General features: G+C 41.4%; 2 protein-coding genes across 2 annotated transcripts; both read right to left on the bottom strand.

Moving 5' to 3' along the window:
* Window positions 1-1,344: 1,344 nt before the first annotated feature.
* rsf1b.1 (remodeling and spacing factor 1b, tandem duplicate 1) lies at window positions 1,345-11,408 on the bottom strand. Its single transcript, XM_080529264.1, has 17 exons — window positions 11,252-11,408; window positions 9,958-10,049; window positions 9,769-9,861; window positions 9,479-9,684; window positions 9,128-9,255; window positions 8,148-8,944; window positions 5,943-7,316; window positions 5,492-5,767; window positions 5,177-5,281; window positions 4,953-5,032; window positions 4,507-4,561; window positions 4,120-4,253; window positions 3,737-3,804; window positions 3,130-3,343; window positions 2,764-2,993; window positions 2,481-2,660; window positions 1,345-1,996 (listed from the first exon to the last, which is right to left on the bottom strand). The coding sequence occupies exons 1-17, from the start codon at window positions 11,403-11,405 to the stop codon at window positions 1,416-1,418; spliced, it is 4,767 nt and encodes a 1,588-aa protein (XP_080385390.1). The 5' UTR covers window positions 11,406-11,408; the 3' UTR covers window positions 1,345-1,415.
* Window positions 11,409-12,242: 834 nt separating this feature from the next.
* On the bottom strand, window positions 12,243-17,837 carry LOC308155653 (small ribosomal subunit protein uS3-like). Its single transcript, XM_080529026.1, has 7 exons — window positions 17,780-17,837; window positions 16,880-17,010; window positions 16,245-16,338; window positions 15,870-15,964; window positions 13,273-13,460; window positions 12,467-12,705; window positions 12,243-12,358 (listed from the first exon to the last, which is right to left on the bottom strand). The coding sequence occupies exons 1-6, from the start codon at window positions 17,807-17,809 to the stop codon at window positions 12,506-12,508; spliced, it is 738 nt and encodes a 245-aa protein (XP_080385152.1). The 5' UTR covers window positions 17,810-17,837; the 3' UTR covers window positions 12,243-12,358; window positions 12,467-12,505.
* Between the last annotated feature and the right edge of the window lie 2,087 nt (window positions 17,838-19,924).

The following is a 19,924-nucleotide window of genomic DNA, read 5'->3' as shown; positions in this document are numbered from 1 at the left end:
ATGCTCACCCATTAGAGGTGAGGAGAGGGGTTGGTCTTATGTAGTTGGTCATATATACGTACACTCTATCCCTCATTCCAATGAATGTCTTGTAAATATGGTTGTTGATTATTACATTGACAAGATGACACCTGTAATTTGGCATGAAGCACTGAGCTGCCTTTGTTGATAGTGTTTGTATCACTAATCAAACAGTCAAAATACCACTTTAGGGAACATTAACATTTAAAAACATAATATACATGACAACACAACATTTAAATACTTTAGGTCAAAACAACTGAGCACATATGAGAAACATTCCATCTGAAATGGTATGAGGTAGCCTGGCTATAGATATGTATCTGCTTTAGCCAACTTCTGACTAGACAAGAGAAGTTGGACAAGCACACACAGATCTGGGACAGGGCTAGCTATTATGGTAGTTATGTTTGAAGCATAATATGGGATGGATGGCAAACCCAATCTTCTGATGAAAATTTAACTTTTTAGAATTCCAATTATGATTCTGTGTTCAGTTCTCATGGTACTTCTGATCAAATGCCAGGAAATTATGTAAAAACAAGGTGGCAAACCTGTAAAAACATTTAGCTCATCAAACAACTGATTATGATAGACTAAAGCATCACAAATCAATACATAATCTGATCAATGCAGTTTTACATAAGAAATTCAAATATCAAAGAGTTTAAGAGCAAATAGTGGAAAAAAACGGATTTGTTTCCAGTAATTGATCCATAAAACAACATTGAAATGGAATGTATTTTGACCAAAAGTCCTGCCATATTATGTTCGAGAAATCCGAGTGTTATGGTATGCAGACAAACAATGCTCATCTATTTCCTACAAAACAACTAATTCATATCTTTACAATACAATGTCAGATTTCCTCAACGGGAACTCTGAACGAGAAGCCCCTTGGGGAGAATGGACACATGAAGCTGGGCTTTCTGTTGGGGGATGTGGAGACCATGTGGGGGAGTTGAGTACCCTGGGGAATCCTGGAACTTGGTTGTAGAAACAGGTACTGTAGCTTTACTTGTGTATCATGTACGGTCGCCCATCTTACCTGACTGTCTATCTGTTGCTGGCAACTGTGGGTAAGATAATGCAGCATAAAGTAAAGGGATGCGTCACGAAACAGGTTTTGGAGTTGGTGCTCTTAATGACGGTACGGCTCTACTGCACGAGCATGAGGTGTGAGCAAAGAGCATGAACTCTCCAGTTCATACTGATGGGGGCCAGACTGACGGGGGCCAAACTGACGGGGACGATGAACCTCAGGAGGATGGGGAAATACACACACACACACGGATGACAGGAGTGTTGGTGGAGAATGTCGATGGTGGTAAAAACTAAAATAGGACAATAATATAAAAAAAGACAATACTACAAAAAACAACACAGGGCTTGTTTTACAACTGTTCACTATTGCAGACATAGTCCACCAGGTCTGTGACCCCTAGTAAGTCGTCCTCATCATCGTCCTGTGGCGCCATCTCCTGGGAGACCAGACCGTTGGGTGCTATAGCCACAGCCGGGGTGGCGCTGATGTTTTTGGGTCCCAGTTGGGTCATGAGTCCTGGGGCACCCACAGCAAGCCCCTCTAGACCCTTAATGGGATTCTGTCCGTTGGTGGGTGGCAGTTCCACCAGATTGTAGTCCAATGGGCTTGTCCCCTTTCCCAGCACTCCCCCTTCCTCATCTTCCTTTTCAGCCACAACTTTCTTCTCCTTCTCTTCCTCCTTCTCCTTCTCCTTTTCCTTTTCCTCCTCCTCGTCATCGTCATCAGAGTCAATGCGGTTTACACGTTTGCGGACTGGGCGCTCCTCTTCCTCAGATTCGTCCGAGTCACTGTCGTCATCCTCCTCAGAGGCTCTCCGGCGTTTCAGTGAGATGCGTCTGCGGCGCTGCTTAGACTCTTCCTCTGACGAGTCAGCCCTCCTCTTTACCGTCCGTTCTTTCTCCTCATCGTTCGAGTCCTTGGTGGGGCTCGCTGGAAACATTATCACGATAATATTATTAAAATCCATTCATGTAGGAGACATAGCAGAAACACAGTAATATGATTAATATAAGCCATTTAGCTGATGCTTTTATCCATTGACATTTTTGGCATTTAGCAGGCGCCTTATTCCAAAGCGACTTACAACAATTACATTTGACTAAGGAAGTGAATCATCTATCCACTAGTCATAGCAGGAAAAAGTAATCTATGCTCAGGCCAGGGGCCATTAGCAGTCGTCGCGCTAGAAGACCCAAAGTGACTTACATTGCAGTGAGTGCGTACACTTCAGTATACAGTATTTAGTCCCAGCAGGAATCGAACCCCCAAACTAAGTGCAATGCTCTACCAACTGAGCCACAGAGGACAACTATTCACACTCGCATTGCATTTACAAATCATATGCTGCCTGGTCAAATGCCGACAAGATATTGACGAGGCAAATAAGGCGTTTCTAGAGAAGTGGCTGACCAACCTTCACTATCAGAGCTGGCAAAACGGCGCCGTGGTTTGACTTTATCACGGTTGGTGCCAGCTTTGGAGCCCTCCGATTCTGAAGTCTCGCAGTAGTTGACCTGCTTCTTCTGCCTCCTTCGGGACCGACGTCTGCTCATGTCCAAGTCACTGTCACTGTACTCACTGGAACCTTCAGTCGCTGCACACAAACCAACACAGGGTAAGACCTCAGACAGGAGACATCATCACGAGCGTAATTACCTATTTTGACCAATTTACCCAATGCGGACAGTCCAACATACCAATTTCTTCCTCGTCTTCCTCATCTGTTTCTTCCTCTTCATCATCGGAGTACCCTCTAGGTCTGCGTCGCTTTCGTGGCTGTCGGGTGCTTCTTCGACGCTTGGACGGTCTCTTACTCCGGGCGGTTCTGCGTCGTGGACCATCGCCACTGCTGCCGAAATCACTATCTTTGTTGGAGCCAGCCCCGCTCTCTGCATCATTTTCCGATAACACAAATTCGTCCTCAGAGCTGCATGAAAGAGTTGAGGTAAAGAGATGAGAAAACTAAATGTGTCAGACCTTCATAGCCATAATGTCTGTCTCCAGGATGGAACTGGTTCCCCTGTACACTTGGTGAACTGTGAAGCCTCTCTGATATCCCCCACCTGTCACTGATGCGGAACTCGTCCTCACTCTCCTCCTCTTCCATGGTGCTATCACTGTCCAGGTCATTGAGACGCCGGCGCTTCTTTCTACGCTGGCCAGCACTTGGTCGCGGTGGTCCCCCGTTCTCTTTCCCCTCCTCCGCTTGCATGATAACAGACATGTCCTTCCCTCTGTGGCCTGTGATGTTAGCCATGTCTTTTCCTCGACCAGCTCCTGTAGGAGGACACCACACACCACAATTTAACTGGCATCCAGCATTTGACTTTTACAGACCTTCATTAAAGCTAGAGAGGAACACAATTACAAAAGCATTTCAGTGAGCACCCAAGGCTGCAGAGAAAGAAAACACTACTTTTATCAAAGTTTTCCAGGTGGTTTAATATTTAGACTAGTGAAGTGCTACAGTACAACAAAAATAACTTTTAAAAAAAATGATGAGGGGGGGCTTGGTGGCATAGCACACTAAGGCGTCAGCCATGTAATCGCAGGGTCCCCGGTTCGATTCCGGTTCGAGTCTCTATCCCATTAAAGCAGAAATGCCCTAAACATATAATCATTTTATATATATTACTTGAATAAGGGACTGATTATATCATTGCCTCCTACCTCCACCTTCAGCCTCTTTGATGTCCTCCTCAATTGCTTCTTCGATAGCCTCATCAAATTCGTCAAATCTTCAAACACAATTTTCAAACTTATCAGAGGCCATCATATTCACACAACAAATAAGATAGATACAAACATGACAGCTAATTAGTTACAGCCTGTTTTTTGTTGTTGTTTAATCATCAATCAATTGTATTTGTATAGAGCTTTTTACATAGACAAATGTCCCAAAGTGCTTCACAACAAAATAATACCAAACAATAAATACAAACAATATGATCTAACACCAAATGATATTAGCATAATATTATATATATATATATATATATATATATATATATATAATATTCCCACCCAGATAAAACAAAAAGCCCACTCTGTACCTGTAGCTTATGCATTTCTTTGTCCTCGTCGATCTCCGACCCCAGCTCTTGCTTTTCTTCACCTCTTTCTTCTCCTTCTTCACCACCACTTCTTCTTCTTCTTCTTCTTCTTGCTTTTCTTCGTCTAGCTCCACCTTTAAATGAGAGTTGACAAACAGTCAGCTTTACTCTGGACGAAAAAGATTCACATAACTACAATTGGACATAACAGTTATTAGTGAGAGATCAGCTTATAATTGTTATTCTTTTTCAGCAACTGGTTGTGAGTTGTGACAAGTAATGTGATGTCCTACTAACACACCGAATACTAGATGCATTTCCTTTTATGAAAGTATTACCATAGTACAGTATATCCATGCATACTGTATAACCATTAATGCTACTTACTGAGGGATCGATGATGTTCTCAAGACTGATTCCAACATAGACCAAACGCTCTTTCCTGGAGGAAAAATGTTACATGATTTGAGTCTAAACCACATTATCTAAGATAAAACAGTTTTCCCATTATCATAGAGGATGACCTATAATAATCGAAGTGCACTAATATTGTACAAAGATAAATGTCAAAGCAATGTAGGCTCCATAAATGTTTGAGATGGGATTGGTTGATGTGATCGGTTGAACAATAAAACCAGGCAAAATACAATCATTCATGGACTTTCATACGTCATCATGGACTTACATATGTACATCATACATACATTGTGGCCCAGTTTCAACTCCATATCATATAACAATAACCATTAAACTATTTATTATGTAACGAATAAAGCTACTGCATCCTCCTGGTGTCAATCTGAGTACTGTTTGACAAGAAGGGTCATCATCACCTTCGCTCAGCGCGCTCCTTCTTTTTCAGGGCAGCGTCAAGATTCAGGAGCTGCTCTTCCAGCTTGTCACAGAGCAGTTTCTGCGGGAATCACAAGCAGACGATGAGATTAATGACAGGACGCCACACTTGAGTAGGCAGTTGGTTTATACATGCTGAAACATAGTGATTCTTTCACCTTGGGCGTTGAGATGACAGATAGTTTGTTCTGTGGTTGTTACTTACATGTTGACAGGGTGGACAATACCACTCTCCATCTGGGATGATCATGAGAGGGGGTCTCAAGCAGGCTGTGTGGTAGCCGTTGTCACATGAGTCACAGAGCAAGATCTGTGGAGGAGACGGATCAGTAAAGAACGTGGTGAAGATGTTACATACAAAGTATGTCCATGGTTGGGAAGTATGGTTCTACGCTTGTGCAATCTGCTTCAAATCTAAATTCATATAAGTACTGGTCTATGCCAACTACTGAGCCTTTTAATCAACACAAGAGGAAGGTGAATTTAAGTGGAAGATTGAGGTAATGTTTTCAGGACCCACCAGCTCAGGATGGTTGGGGAGGCCACAGTGTTTGCAGGGGTCATCGTTTGGAGGGAGGTCATCAGAAGAGGTTGAGGAGTCAGAGCTACGCCTCTCTCTGTTCCTGTTTCTCCTCCTGTTTTTGCCCCTTTCAACCTTGAAATCTTCATCACTGTCATCCTCCTCGCTCTCGTCTTCGCTTGACTCGTCGTCATCATCATCATCTTCCCCGGAGCCCTTCTTTTTGCGCGATCGGGTTCGAGTATTTGACCACCTGGTCCTCCTCCGCCGTTTCCCCTGGAGAAAAAAAATCTGAAGTCATGAAAACACATTGGAAGACTTCTCAGGTTTAATGATGATGTTAATAATTGGGTCAGGCAATCAAGCATACACATAGTACTAATATTGTTCCTTCATAATTCACCTGTCTAATATACCATTTTAAATATATGCATCTGCTGAGGAAGCATACCTTAGATTTAGGCTGTCCTTCTTGATCAACCTTCTTTTCTCTAGGTTTCTTCTGAACAGCTTTCTCTTCTTCTTCCTCCTCCTCCTCATTCTCCTCCCGTTCACCCTTCTCCACAGGGGGTGTTGCCTGCTTCTTCTCAATCCTCCTATCGTGGAACTCCACCCCCTTAGAGGTTGGCCTGCAGATCCTGGGTGACCTTCTCAGGGATCTCCCTTCTCCTGTATCAGACTCTGAGTCCCCCCTCCTCTCCTCCCTTCGGAGATCTGACTTTCTTCTGTGTGTTGGGATCCGAATTTTAAGGCGGATACCCTCCTCCTGAATCTCTGATGAGACTTCACCACCTCCAGCAGCTTCAGTCCCTGTTGTTTCAGCGTCCCGCTTTTCCCTCTCATCATTAGGCTTGTCTTCCGCAGACCCTTGACTAACTTTTGCATCATCACCTTTCTCAGCCTGCTTGTACTCCTTCGCATCCTCCATTTTCTCGATTGTAGTATCACCTTTGATTTCTTTGTCTTTCTCCCCGTCAGTCTCAGTGGGTAGATGGTTTGTGTGTTCTAGCTTCTCCTTGCTGGTATTCTGTTTCTCTTTATCAGGTTCACTCTCAGACTTCTCCCCACCTTTAACAACCTTTGTGGATTCTTGATCAGCTGCCTGGGTCTTGATGCTCTTATCTGTGGACTTTTCCAAACTTGTTTCCATAGGCTCTTCTTGGTCTCCTTTCCCATTTTTGGGAGAGGGCAATTGCTTAGCATCATCATTGATAGCCAATTTCACCACTTCTTTTGTATCATTTGATTTTGTGTCAGATGGTTTCTTGGTTTCTTTAGTGGTGTCTGATTTCTCTCCTTTAGGGCAGAAGGATTTCTCCATCTGTTTAGTGACAGTCTCTGTGTCTTTAGCGGTGGCCAATTTCTTTACTTTTTTGGATTCATCCAGTTGTGGGTGGGTCAGTTTCTCAGTGACCGCTACCTTCTCCACATCTTTGGGAACAGACTTCTTCTCATTCATCTCAGCAACAGCTGTTTTTTCTGTGTCCTTACAGCTAACAGATTTCTCTGAATCTTTCTCAAGAACCGTTTTTTCCTTCTCTTCAGTGATTACCTTTGTGCCTGCAGCAGTTACGGCAGGCTTCTCCTTAATAATAGATGACACCATAGTGTCTTCAGGGCCGCCACATTTCTCTATGAGTTTTGATGCCCCTTTTTTCTCCATCTTCTTAATGACAGACGATTTATCAGTCTCTTTAGTGCTATCCAGTTTCTCTGTGTCTTTATTGGAGGATGGTTTATCTGCCTTTTTAATGACTGATGATGTTTTGGTCTCTTGAAGGTTGCCCAGGTTCTCTGAGTCGTTCTTCTGTTCTGGTACCTCTGTCTTTTTAATGACCAATGTATCTGTCTTTTTAATGACCAATGTATCTGTCTTTTTAATGACCAATGTATCTGTCTTTTTAGGACCATCAACATTCTCTGTACCCACTTTGTTAGATGAAGGTTTCTCTGTCTTTTTAGGACCATCAACATTCTCTGTACCCACTTTGTTAGATGAAGGTTTCTCTGTCTTTTTAACGATCACTGGCGACTCTGTGAGTTTGTCATCTGGTTTCTCGGTAATGGGGTTAAGTCTCCCTGTTTCTTTAGTGATGACTGTTATTTCTGTGTTTTTTGAGTCAGACTGCTTTTCTGTCACTTTTGTGATGGCAGGTTTCTCCATCTCTTTCGCCACTGATGTATCAGTGTCTTTAGGGACAACTATTGTTTTTGTTTCTTCAGGAGCATCTAACTTTACCTCTTTAGACACAACTGGTGAATCTGTTCCTTGAACTCCATCAAGTTTCTGTGAGTTATCAGGTGAGGCTATTTTACATGTTTCTTTTGATGTGAATGTATTGTCATCTACAGGAGCCACTGTAACATTAATGTCTTTAGACACACTACACTTATCTTCCTCTTTCCGATCAGTCGACTTGTCAGATGGGCTTGCTGCTTCCTTACATAAAGGTAATGCTTCAGCCATTAAAGTGGCGGGAGCTTTAGCCACTTTGAGAGCCGTTGTTTTTACTTCTTCAGGAATGTCAGTGCTTTCCTTTTCTGCCTTCATGGCTGGAATATTTTTCTGTGGGGTAATTTCATCAGGCATGGTCACCTCCTTGGACTCCTCAGTATTGCTTGCCACCTTTTTTTCCTCATCAATGTCTTTAATTACCTTTTTGTCCAGAGGTAGGTTTGTTGTCTCCTTTGCTACAACTTCAACTGCTATACTTCCTTCCCCTGCAATAGCCTTTGTTTGCTGCTCTTTTCCACCAGCTGAATCTCCCTGAGCTCCCATCTCTTTCTGGGATTCTCTCAACCCATTGTTGAATGTTGTTTCTGTGGCAGGTTGGGTGTCACCGTTAACATGATCACTTTTAGGCTCCTTCACCACCCCCACTGAGGCAACAGGGACCTCTTTATTAATCTCCTCAACTTTAGGGGCTTCTTTGACTGGAGCAACAGATGGATTTCGCACAATAATGCTGCTGCTACCACTAGTGTTATCAAAGTCCTCACTTAGTTTCATTTCCCTCTTTTTCAGAGGGATTTTGGCCTGCTGGTCATTCTTCATGGCCCTTTGGAGTTCCTCTGCAGTCTTCCTCCTGGCCTCCTCAGCTTGTTCCGTCAGCAGTGCTCCACATTGTTTCTCTGTGGAATGCTCTGTAGCACTTGTGGCTGTCGCCTCCTTGGATTCTGACACTTCCATGGGCTCTTCCTTGATGTTCTGCTTGTTTATGGTGACCTTGTCATCCACCATTGGCATCTCTGATTGTATTGTTGATGCTGAATCAGTTTGGTTGTCTTTAATGCCATTTGATGGTGATTTGGCATCCAAAACGTTTAGTTTTGAATCCTCTTTTTGGGCAGCTTCCTCCTTGCTCTCCAACTCTGCCGAGACTGAGCAAACCGTATCCTTAGAGGGTTTGTTGTGTTCATCTTCTGAGGTATCCTCCTCCTTTTTGACTCCTCCTAAAGGATAATTGTATAAATAAGGATAGCAGGTAGATCACAGAACATTTTGTACTTTTGGCAAAATGTCAATGAATTCAAAGTAAGTGATGGATCTTGTGCATTAACAATAGAACATTTATGTCCAAACTACAAACAACAAATGATCTAGCGGGTTTATGTACTCTTGATCTACCACGTTACCTTCTTCTCCCTTCTTGTTCTCCCCATCTTCAGGGCTTGGGCCCTCCTCTTGATCCTTCTTTGTCAACAGCGCAGGGTCAATTTGGGTCTTCAACAGTGCCACAATTTCAGCTAAGTCATTTCTTTCCCTGCATAGAGATGGATGATTATAAACGTTCTCTTTCCAGGTATGAAGTAAATTATTAGCTTTTCAATGGTGAACTATTGTGACAAAACCACATTTACATAAAAATACTGTAACAATAAGTAATTATGGATCCATCTGGAATGCAAACTTGACATTTTGGCTTTGAAACACGACATCACAGCTTCAATCTCCGGTCCTACATCCTTGTGAAGGTTTTACAGTACCTGACTATGCACTTCCAAGACGACCCATCCAGATCATCCTGCTCCTCCACATAGAGCCTCACGTTGTTGTCCTGGTCCAGTTGAAACCAGTACATCAGGCCATCCTTGTCCTTGCCAATGGGCTGTAGCCGCATCTTATCCGGATCCTCCTCATTGATTGCAGTCTTGAATTTGACATTGTCATCAAACTGGCACTCACACAAGTACTGGAGACAGAGAATTGTTTTAGTAAAAAAATAATTCACCTCTAGAATAAGACAAGAGGTATTAATGACAAAGATTCCACTCACTTTGAGAATTCCAGTCTTACACTCCACTGTCAACTCCTTGTATCCCTTCTTCTCAAGCTCCCATGCCCAGGTATTGTTAAACTCCTGGCACACCTGTGAAGAGACATTCCATCAACCATTGTTGGATCTGTTAAAAACAGGATGTATGTCTTTTTGTCTGTTTGTCTGCAACCAATAAGATCTGTTTACCTTCACAAGATATTTCTCCCATCTGTCTGCTGACACAGATTTGCCAATCTTTCTTAGCAACTTCACATGAAGGTCCACCAACAGCTTTGGAACTGAGAGGGAAGCAGGGTAATGACATCAGTCAAAAACATTTCTCAACCACACAAATTCAGCACAGATAATGTGTATTACAGATAAGTGTCTTATTAAGGAGTGTGAGACCTCTGGTAGGAAATTGCAAACAATGTTGGGCTCCCAAGGACAAGCATTCCCTGGTCATAAATATTTTCAGAAACAGACCATGGAAGAACATACCCCCTGAAACCCTAGTCTTAAATGTACAGACTGGAGCATTTGAGCACATTTGTTGTTAATAGAAATGAACCAGGATCACTAATAATATTTTTCGGTATGACTTAAAACGAGCTATCAATGGTCAATGTAATTATTATATACACTACTTGCAGACTTGAATAGGGAAAAGTGTATATTCTATTCAGACATGCAATCAAACTGCTGTGATCAATACTTTGATGTGTAGAATAGAAGGGGGCGGAAGACGATAATTTTGCCAAACGCAAGAACTCACGCACAAATCATAACAATGCAGTCGGACATTTCAGTTGAACAATGAGAAAAATTACATCGTTTTAAGAGCATAGATTGAAATGGTACTTAGTGTATTGACTAATCATGACGCATGTGTAACACCGAGGTAATACCATCAAATTCCGCCAAAATACTTTGAATGAAACAGGGTAAAGTCTTTGCGTAATTACAGGGGACTCCATTCAGCAGGAAGCCCTGGAGATGTGCGTGCGCATGCGCAGTTTTGAGAGAGCGCACCACTATATGCCAAAATATTACTTAACTGTAAATATAGTGGGAAATATCATCCATATCGTATTATAATACTACCAACGAAAAAGTAAGCACAATTACTAACAAATTCGAAAACAACCCATCATCGCGAACAGTTCTAGACCCTACGCACAACATCTCTTCTATGTGTGATGAAGTGCAATTTAGTCCATGGCAGATAAAGGCTGGCTGGAAAATAAATGTTAACATTTAAAGCCCCAAATTGAGCGGAGACCCTCTATTACTCGGTTAGTTCCAGGTTTAACTGTACGAAACGATGCATTTGCTTCATCCCAGGTCTTAATAACGCATCTGAGACTGCAACAAATGCATATAAAACGTATAACGATGTTTGCAAAACACACAATAACACAACAACTAGCACCAACGACAGCTCACTAATGCAATGGTGTGGAGTCGCTCCTCCCCACAGCTTGCGCTTTTCAAACTGTACCTGCGGATGTATCCAGGAGATATCGCTCCAACTGTGAGAATGTAAGCTCCGGTAGATCCAGCAACGCTCCGTACCGCTCTAGAAAAGAACATATCACGGCGTAGCTGGGGCATGAACCGGGGGAAGAACCCGCCGCGGCCGCCGGAGCAGCCATCTTTTCCAACGGAGGAGCAGGAGACTGTAAGCGGAGCTCGGAGGACCAATGACTGCCCACAATTCAACGCGTCAAAGAAAGTAGTGGCCCAGAGGTCTTTGCGGTAAAAAGTCAATTTACACCAACGTAAACAAACGAATATGAGCGAAGAATGAGATCACTCGGTTATAATGTTATGATCTGAGAGTGTTTCTACTTTAATTCCGGGAGTTAGTTATTTTGTCCGATTCAACCAATGAGAAAAACAGCTGCTGGAATACAGCTGCCATTTTGTTGCGTTTTGGAGGATTGGCCAGTACGTACTTTGATATAACAATGTAGCTTGGTGCAATTTATTGGACAGGCCCATTGTTTGCTGCTCAATACAACTATACAACTTGAAACACACCTAAACAATCGTCTCTTTTATATCTTATTTTAATCCCATAATTGTCAATAGGTGAGGTTTAACCTCACATGTGCAAATAGAATACAAAAAAAATGAATTATGCTGTATAGTTAACCATAATAATGGCATACATTCATTGCAGATAGTAATTTCTGAAGCCTTTTCCAGCCTAGTTCCCAAAATTAATAATGAACAGATTTTTTTCTAATGTAAATGATGTATATTGATGCAGGTTGGCAGCTCTATGATACATAACCAAAGGTTCCCATTTCAACAGACTAAACATGGTCTTAATCTTAACTATGTATTCAGCTTCTCATGATGAAGACGTAGGCTGTTAATCACTTGTTTAGTAAGTTTGATGGGTAAATGTGACATGGCATGGGTATCAATAATAGCTCAAGACAATGGTTTCCACAGATTCTAAGGCTGAAGGGCCCACTAAAAAAACTGCTATGAAACTTGACAGACTGGTCAAAACAAAGCTGCTTTCTATTTTCTCCAAACTTTTATTTCTTCCGTTCTCTATTTACACACTTCAAATGTCCAGGTGATTCATGACGACCTGTAAGAGAAACATTACATGATCATGAGCCTTCAGAAGTTGTCCTACATTTAAACCCTTGTAACACAGTTAAAATACATACACGTAACACACGAACCGCTGCCTTACACTGAAAGTAAGTGAAGTTGCTTCGAGAGACCCTCCTAATTATGCCGTGGGGACAGGTGTTGCTGGTGCGACAGCAGGAGCTTCTGGCTTCGCCCCCTTCTGCTCAGATATGGGAGTAGAGGGGATCTGCTCGTCTTTGGGCGCCACGATGCTCACATGGTCGGGGAGAGGCTTCTTGGGGCCAATCTTCCCACTGGGATCCCAGGGAAGCATGATCTTAACCTTGATCCCCAGCACACCTTAGGACAGGAAAGAATCTGTTACCTTTTAACATTGTCATTTTGGATTTAGGATTTATTTTCCTGATGTCAGCACATCTTACTCATTATCTGGCCAAACACTAGTCCCTCACAGTGACTTTACCCTGTCAAACACTAGTCCCTCACGGAGACTTTACCCTGTCAAACACTAGTCCCTCACAGCGACTTTACCCTGTCAAACACTAGTCCCTCACGGAGACTTTACCCTGTCAAACACTAGTCCCTCACAGTGACTTTACCCTGTCAAACACTAGTCCCTTACAGTGACTTTACCCTGTCAAACACTAGTCCCTCACAGTGACTTTACCCTGTCAAACACTAGTCCCTCACAGTGACTTTACCCTGTCAAACACTAGTCCCTCACAGTGACTTTAACCTTGTTAAACACTAGTCCCTCACAGTGACTTTACCTTGTCAAACACTAGTCCCTCACAGTGACTTTACCCTGTTAAACACTAGTCCCTCACAGTGACTTTACCTTGTCAAACACTAGTCCCTCACAGTGACTTTACCCTGTCAAACACTAGTCCCTCACAGTGACTTTACCCTGTCGGAGCAGCACATGTCGGACGGCTGTATCAACGTAGTAGTTAACGGGGTCTCCGCTGTGGATCATGAGGCCATCCACAAACTTCATGGACTTGGCCCTCTGACCCCTGAGCTTCCCAGAGACCACCACCTCACAGCCCTTAGACCCACTCTCCATGATGAAGCGCAGGACACCATAACAGGCTCTACAATATAAAAACAAGCATAGTTGGCATCTATAAACTCAAGCCCCATCAGATATGCACTTTTTAATTATTTTTTTAAATAGCAAAAAAATAAAATAAACAATGACAGTAGTAGTGCATAAGGTTGTAGTGTGAGTAGCAGAAGTAATGACTGAAACTGTAGAAACTGTTTCGGAGCCATAAGAAGATTGGTGTTGTAGAAATGTCCACTCCCTTTTAAATCAATGTGGGAAAGTGTACAAGAGGGTACTTCAGGAGAAGGGAGGAGAAATGGGACCCAGCATTTGTCACCTTTTATACCAAGTATTGTGCAATATTGACTTTCACAGTGAGATGGCGCTCTAACACTGGGATTCTCCAACTAACACATTATACCAGCCACAGGACGTGTGTAGGCCTGTAACAATTATGAAATAATTGTCTAATGGCAATTATTTGACGTGATGACGCATTTTTGTATTTTTTATGTTTCATTTCATATTCTTGGTCCTACTTTTGTTTGCATCCATCAAACACGTTTCCAATGGCTGCATGTGCTCTGTAGCGAGACAGAACAGTAGCTATTCTATCAGAGGACACCCCGCGTGCATTGATTTACAGTTGATCCTACATCGAGTTGGCTTTCGAGCGCCACACCGGATTCGGCAAACAGACAGTAGCCTACATGGTAGAGAGATGGAGCTTGTTGCAAAACGTAACACGACTGCACCGTTATGGGATCATAAAACACCACCTCAAAAGTCACCATCCCACCCAATTGGCAGTCATAAACACAAATCGATCAGTGCCGCTGCAGTGGCTGGTCCCTCCCGGCAACTGGGTCTTGCTGAGTCGTTAAGCCGACGGACGAAATATAAACAAGACAGTTCCAAATGGTGCATGCTCACAGTTAAAGTGACGTGTTACATCGCAAAAGAGATACGGCCATTCAATACAGTGGATAAGCCAGCATTTAAGGACATGTTGTACTCTTTTGATGGGCAATACGAGTTGCCTAGCAAAACTTGCATCTCCAAAACGGCAATTCCAAATTTGTATGAGAAAGTGAAGGTTGACATTCTTAATGTCATTCAACTCTGCTACAACTGACATGTGGTCAAGCTCAAACATGACTCCCTATGAGTCTGACCTCCACTACAGCCAACATGACTCCCTATGAGTCTGACCTCCACTACAGCCACTGACTGCAGACTAGGTGCTTAGAAACTGCCACATGTCATATGTACCTGAGAATCATACTGCTGATACACTTGCAGAGGCCCTTGAGTGAAACAATTAAATGGTAAATGGACTGACTTAGCACGTTATTCCAAAGAGCTATTCAATGGCCTCTCATTTTCACTACTACTACAGGAAAACAGGTTAAAATAAAAGGAAAAATAACCTGCTCAACTACTCATGTTATTTACATGCTCAAGTGTCCCTGTGGAAAAGCTTATGTCGGAAAAACTACACGGGCCTTAAAGACCCGCATTGCGGAACACAGGAGCACTATTCGTAATGGGGACGAGAAAAGTCCAGTAGCGGTACACTTTAAACAGGAAAAGCACAATGTCTCATCTTTAAGATATGTAGGAATTGAAAAAGTGCATTACCCCAGACGGGGAGGTGACATAGATAATCTTCTCCTAAAAAGAGAAGTGTGGTGGATTGACTACTTGAAAACAATGGCACCTGTAGGCTTAAATGAAGACTTCGATATCAGGCCCTTTTTGTAAAACAGAGGGTCTATGAGTATAGCCTGTCTATGAAAATTTGAGTATAGCCTGTCTATGAAAATGTGTTTGTGTTTTTGGCGATGTAGTCAACATGAAGTTTGAAATCAAATTTGAATATAGCCTGTCTTTGAAAATGGGTTTGTGTTTTTGGTGATGTAGTCAACATGAAGGTCGAAATCAAGTTAGGATCTGATTTCCTTGGAGAGGTGTATTTTCTAAATGTTGTATGTTTATATAAAAAAGAAAAAGAAGAAAAAAAACAATACTATGTAATCATGTAACTTTTTGTGAATCTTGTTCTAAATCATGTCTACACTGATACGTGCTCCAACACACCAGGTGGGGCTAATGATTGTCAATGTCACATTTGTATAAAAAAGACATTGTTTTCTGTTTCCTGTTATACTGAAGAAGACCTCACGGTCGAAACATCTTACTTGCTGCTTGATAAATAAAAATTGGAGCAACGAAAAGTGAGTGCGGGCTACCTTGTTTTGTACTCTCATTTTCACACCACACACACACACACACACATTTGGGGTTCAGTTACAATTATATTGTTAATGGCAATTATTTCTGAGACAATTGTGCAGCAACATTTTTAACTGTTACAGGCCTAGATGTGTGTGAGTTATCTAGATCTTCAGAGATGTTTACCAGGTGAGGATTAGAAGGTTGGGGAAAAACTAACCTGCGCACAGCCAGCCCCCCCAGGAGCTTGTAACGAAGAGACTCTGCCTGTGCGATCGCACACAGACCACGAGTGGCAACTTTCTCAGCATACAGCTGAGAGAAAGACAGAAAGAAAGAAAGACAGACATGAACAGCAGCATCACACAGGGCATTTTCAATACACACTCACACAATCATACACACATAGGACATTTCAGAAACCTACAGTGGGGGCTGTTTCAGTGACGTCAGACAAACTTTCTGACAAGGAATGAGGTACAACCAAGAACCAACTTGATAATCAGAACCACAGCTGACAAAATCCCCTATTATGGTCTGTCTCTGTCCCTGGGTTAGGGTTAGTTAATCGGACATGTTGTGAACTGTCACTTACCTCAACGGTGCCCTCTGCAAAGCCAAACCTTTTCTGGACCACTGCTGTCAGCTCGCGAATACGCCGCCCTTTTTCTCCAAGCACATTCTGTGTCCTGGAAGGAGAGAATGTTTCCTGTTACCGCCTCACCAGTTCTGCACCATGACTGGCAGTTTTGCTCCACATTTTCTTGATTTAAGGGAAACCATTTCCATCCAAATTAGTTAAATAAAAGGTGTTGAATTGCACAACTTTGGAGAAATACTAACACTAAAATGATGTCAACCATGATCGAAATAGTGATTCTGGTTGATGAAAAAGTTACAGAATGCAATTGTCAGATCAATTATAGGCTGCTCAATCAGCAAGAGATGTACTTTTCCATTGTTTGTAGTTTAGATTAAAACTGGAGACAAGCCCTGAATTCCTCAGAGATGTGCACATTCATTGTATTAAATGATTGAAATACTGACGTTGGTCTGACCTCATCTTTTGACTTCACACATCACACCTGAACCCAAGAATTACCGAACAGCCCCAAACAGCAAATATGAGCAAATGTTCAAGAGGTCCATCAATTGACGTTATGGTCACTGGTAATTGTGACTGTCAAGTTACAATTTTCTGGGGTTTGGGGTTTCTGGGGTTTGACTCACCTAGTTGCCAAGATGATAATTTCAGTCCTGGTTGGAGTGACCCGGACCTCAACACCAGAGTAGCCATCCTCAGCCAGCTCACGGGTGAGAAATTCATTCAGTTCAGCTTTGAAGATGCCATCAGCCACAAACTGTTTACATTGGAGTACAAACAGAGATTTTATTCACAGATCACTGCAGCAACCAGGAACTTGGGCGTCTGTGGCTCAGTTGGTATATTGTTAGCGGTTCGATTCTCGCTGGGACCATACATACTGAAGAATGTATGCACTCTTTTTATACATCACATAAACGGGCAACTAGTTACATCATTCCGTTTAAAATGTATTTCATGGGACACAACGATACAATGCAACAAAATGCTTGGGGCAAAGCAGCCATTCAACAATACTACAGCAATTAACACTAACATTTCGTTGTTTGGTACCTGTACTATATCAATGACAATAAAGACCATTCATTCATTCATGTAATAGAAGTTTCATAAAAACAATAACAGACCACTTTTAACTAGCTCATTTACAGCCAGGTACTACACTTCTCTTATAGTCTACTTGTAGCATTTGAGAACAAAACGTGCATCATTGTGTAGACTGCACTTCAGACTTGTTTCATTGGTTTACATCACTCAGACTGGGCGCGGTCTCTTCTGTGACGACACGTACCATATATGGTAGTTCACGTTCCGTCACGTTTGGCTGCAGCTGTATTGATTCTACTAGCATGCTTGTCAAGCTAGCTAGCCAGCGTTAGCTAGCTGTTTCCGTTGTCAAGCCTACCGACTAGCCATACTGTAATTTCAATAGAAATTCAATATTCATTATGTACTACAAACATTCACTCCACTTCCACGAAAAATGTAATGTTTGTGAAATGAAAACTCAATATAACAACACAAACCTTTCTCTTCTTAGATATTTGAACAGCCATCTTGCAACAAGGCTCGAGCCGGAAAGACCTCCCCACGTTCTGGGAAGTGGTCATAATTATGCAAATCGACCACTGGAAAAATTATGAGCGTCCATAAATCTCTGTAGAGAGGTTATGGCAAGATATTTGTTGATATCAGATAATATTCTTCATGACTTTAGTTTATTATGGGACAATGTACTGTTCGGTTCCCTTTACTATAAGGATAACAACAAACAATTCTACCTCTTACATTTATTTGTGCTAATGATTCACTAATACAAAAACACTCCACCTTGTTTTCTGAGTTCAAGCAGTACATCTATGTATTCTATTCCACAAAATAAAAAGAGCTGTAAAAACAACCAATGCATGCGTATTTTAAACAGTGTAATCTGTAATTTGTTGTACAAATAATAGTTGTACCCCTATGTTCTATTTGTTTGTATACTTACTGTATACTTGTGTTTTGAACATTCACAAACAAACAAAACATTTTCGGTCTGCTCTTTGGCTGAACTTGCTAGGACGGCCTGACCTGGCCATGTATCCATGTTTTAAATGTTCTCTCACTCACTTCAACAATCAAGAGCAAACCAAACTAAATGTCTGAGGTTTAAATAAGACAGGCTCCTCCAAAATCCTCTCTAACAATGTTCTCATCATTTGCACCTGGTGTGGTGCACTTGATTCTAATTTTAGGCATTTTAAGTAGTAATAAATGTAGAGGTGTCCTAACGTTTTCCTCCCAAGAAATGTGCATTTCTATTAATTCCATTTTACAAATCATTTTGAAAAGATCAGTTTTATTTGTTTAGTTATATTATCTCCATCTCTCAAGATTGTTAAAATGAAGATCAAAATGTTCATGTTTAAATATGTTGGAAAAAGACAAAGGTTTAAACATAAAAGATGACGACTTCACAGTAGAATAAAGTAGGTGTCTACAAATCACAATAATGATTAAAGGTAGGGGGAGAAACAGTGGAATAAAACAGAGCAGAGGATGGCATTTGATTTCAGAACATTTTATTTCACATTTAAATGTATTTTTACACAATAAATACAGTTTTTTTTTAACATCCCATGGAATATAATTGTGATTCTCTGATATTGCTGCAGAGGGTACATTACAGGGAATTGGGCAGTTTGTTTCTCTGAGTCTCCTTTTCAACTTTAAGACCCCAGAGCAATAGAATGACAACTGACTGTTGTAGGGAAGTATGAACTTTACAACAGAACATGTATTTTTTATATAACAGGGTAAATATAAACTTCAAAAATAAGTTTGATGACATTTAGATCTCAAGGAGATCAACGACAACACAGCAACATGGCTGACAGATATCTATTTTCCTCTGATCAACAACTCAAATTTATCAATAAGGTTCAGTATGTAAAACTGCTGCAATTTGCTGTACAGATATCCATCTCCAAGCTCTCTGTAAACTATTCATATTTCTTAATGATACAATGAAAAAGCATACCTCCATTGCAAATACAGACTCTACGAAAGCTATTTAAGGCTAAATAAATCAAATGCATAAAAATAAAAAAATAAACAACAACAACAACAACAACAAGGTAAACATTATTTATACCAATATAGCTGGAACAAAAACCTCAAACAATAAAAGAGACAAACAATGCAGCGTCAAAAAGAGAGACCAACCAGCAATACTGAAAAGGGCATAAAAACAGAACATCAAAAAAGTGCTTCAGTATTTCAGTCAATTATACATTTCCACTAGGTTGCTCACAGCTCAGGTGGTTTTCCTCCTAGGAGTTGAAGGCACGTCTGACCTGGCCACATCTAAATCGCCTTTTAATGCTTTCAGTCTTGAACTGCAACCCCATCTGAACTTCTGACTGAAGAAGAACTATTATCACCAGCAATCATTATTGGCTAGTTTAAGCCTAGATTAGTATTGATAATAAAATTGCTAGATCCTTGTTTAACAACAAAAAACAGCACAAAGATAGTCTAATTTACTCATATACTTGTATACTATAAACTGCCCATGGCCATTTTGAAATAACCCAGCATTAAGCACAAATAAACTACACATGGATGGTGTTAATTTGCTACAAAATGTAAGAATATTCAAAAGTGTCAGGGCCACTTTTTTATGATCT

Source organism: Nansenia antarctica, assembly GCF_963989245.1.
Source record: "Nansenia antarctica genome assembly, chromosome: 4".
In the NCBI taxonomy this organism is placed as follows: domain Eukaryota; kingdom Metazoa; phylum Chordata; class Actinopteri; order Argentiniformes; family Microstomatidae; genus Nansenia; species Nansenia antarctica.
Note: the sequence above shows the minus strand (reverse complement) of the source record. Positions and strands in the feature narration are given on the sequence as shown.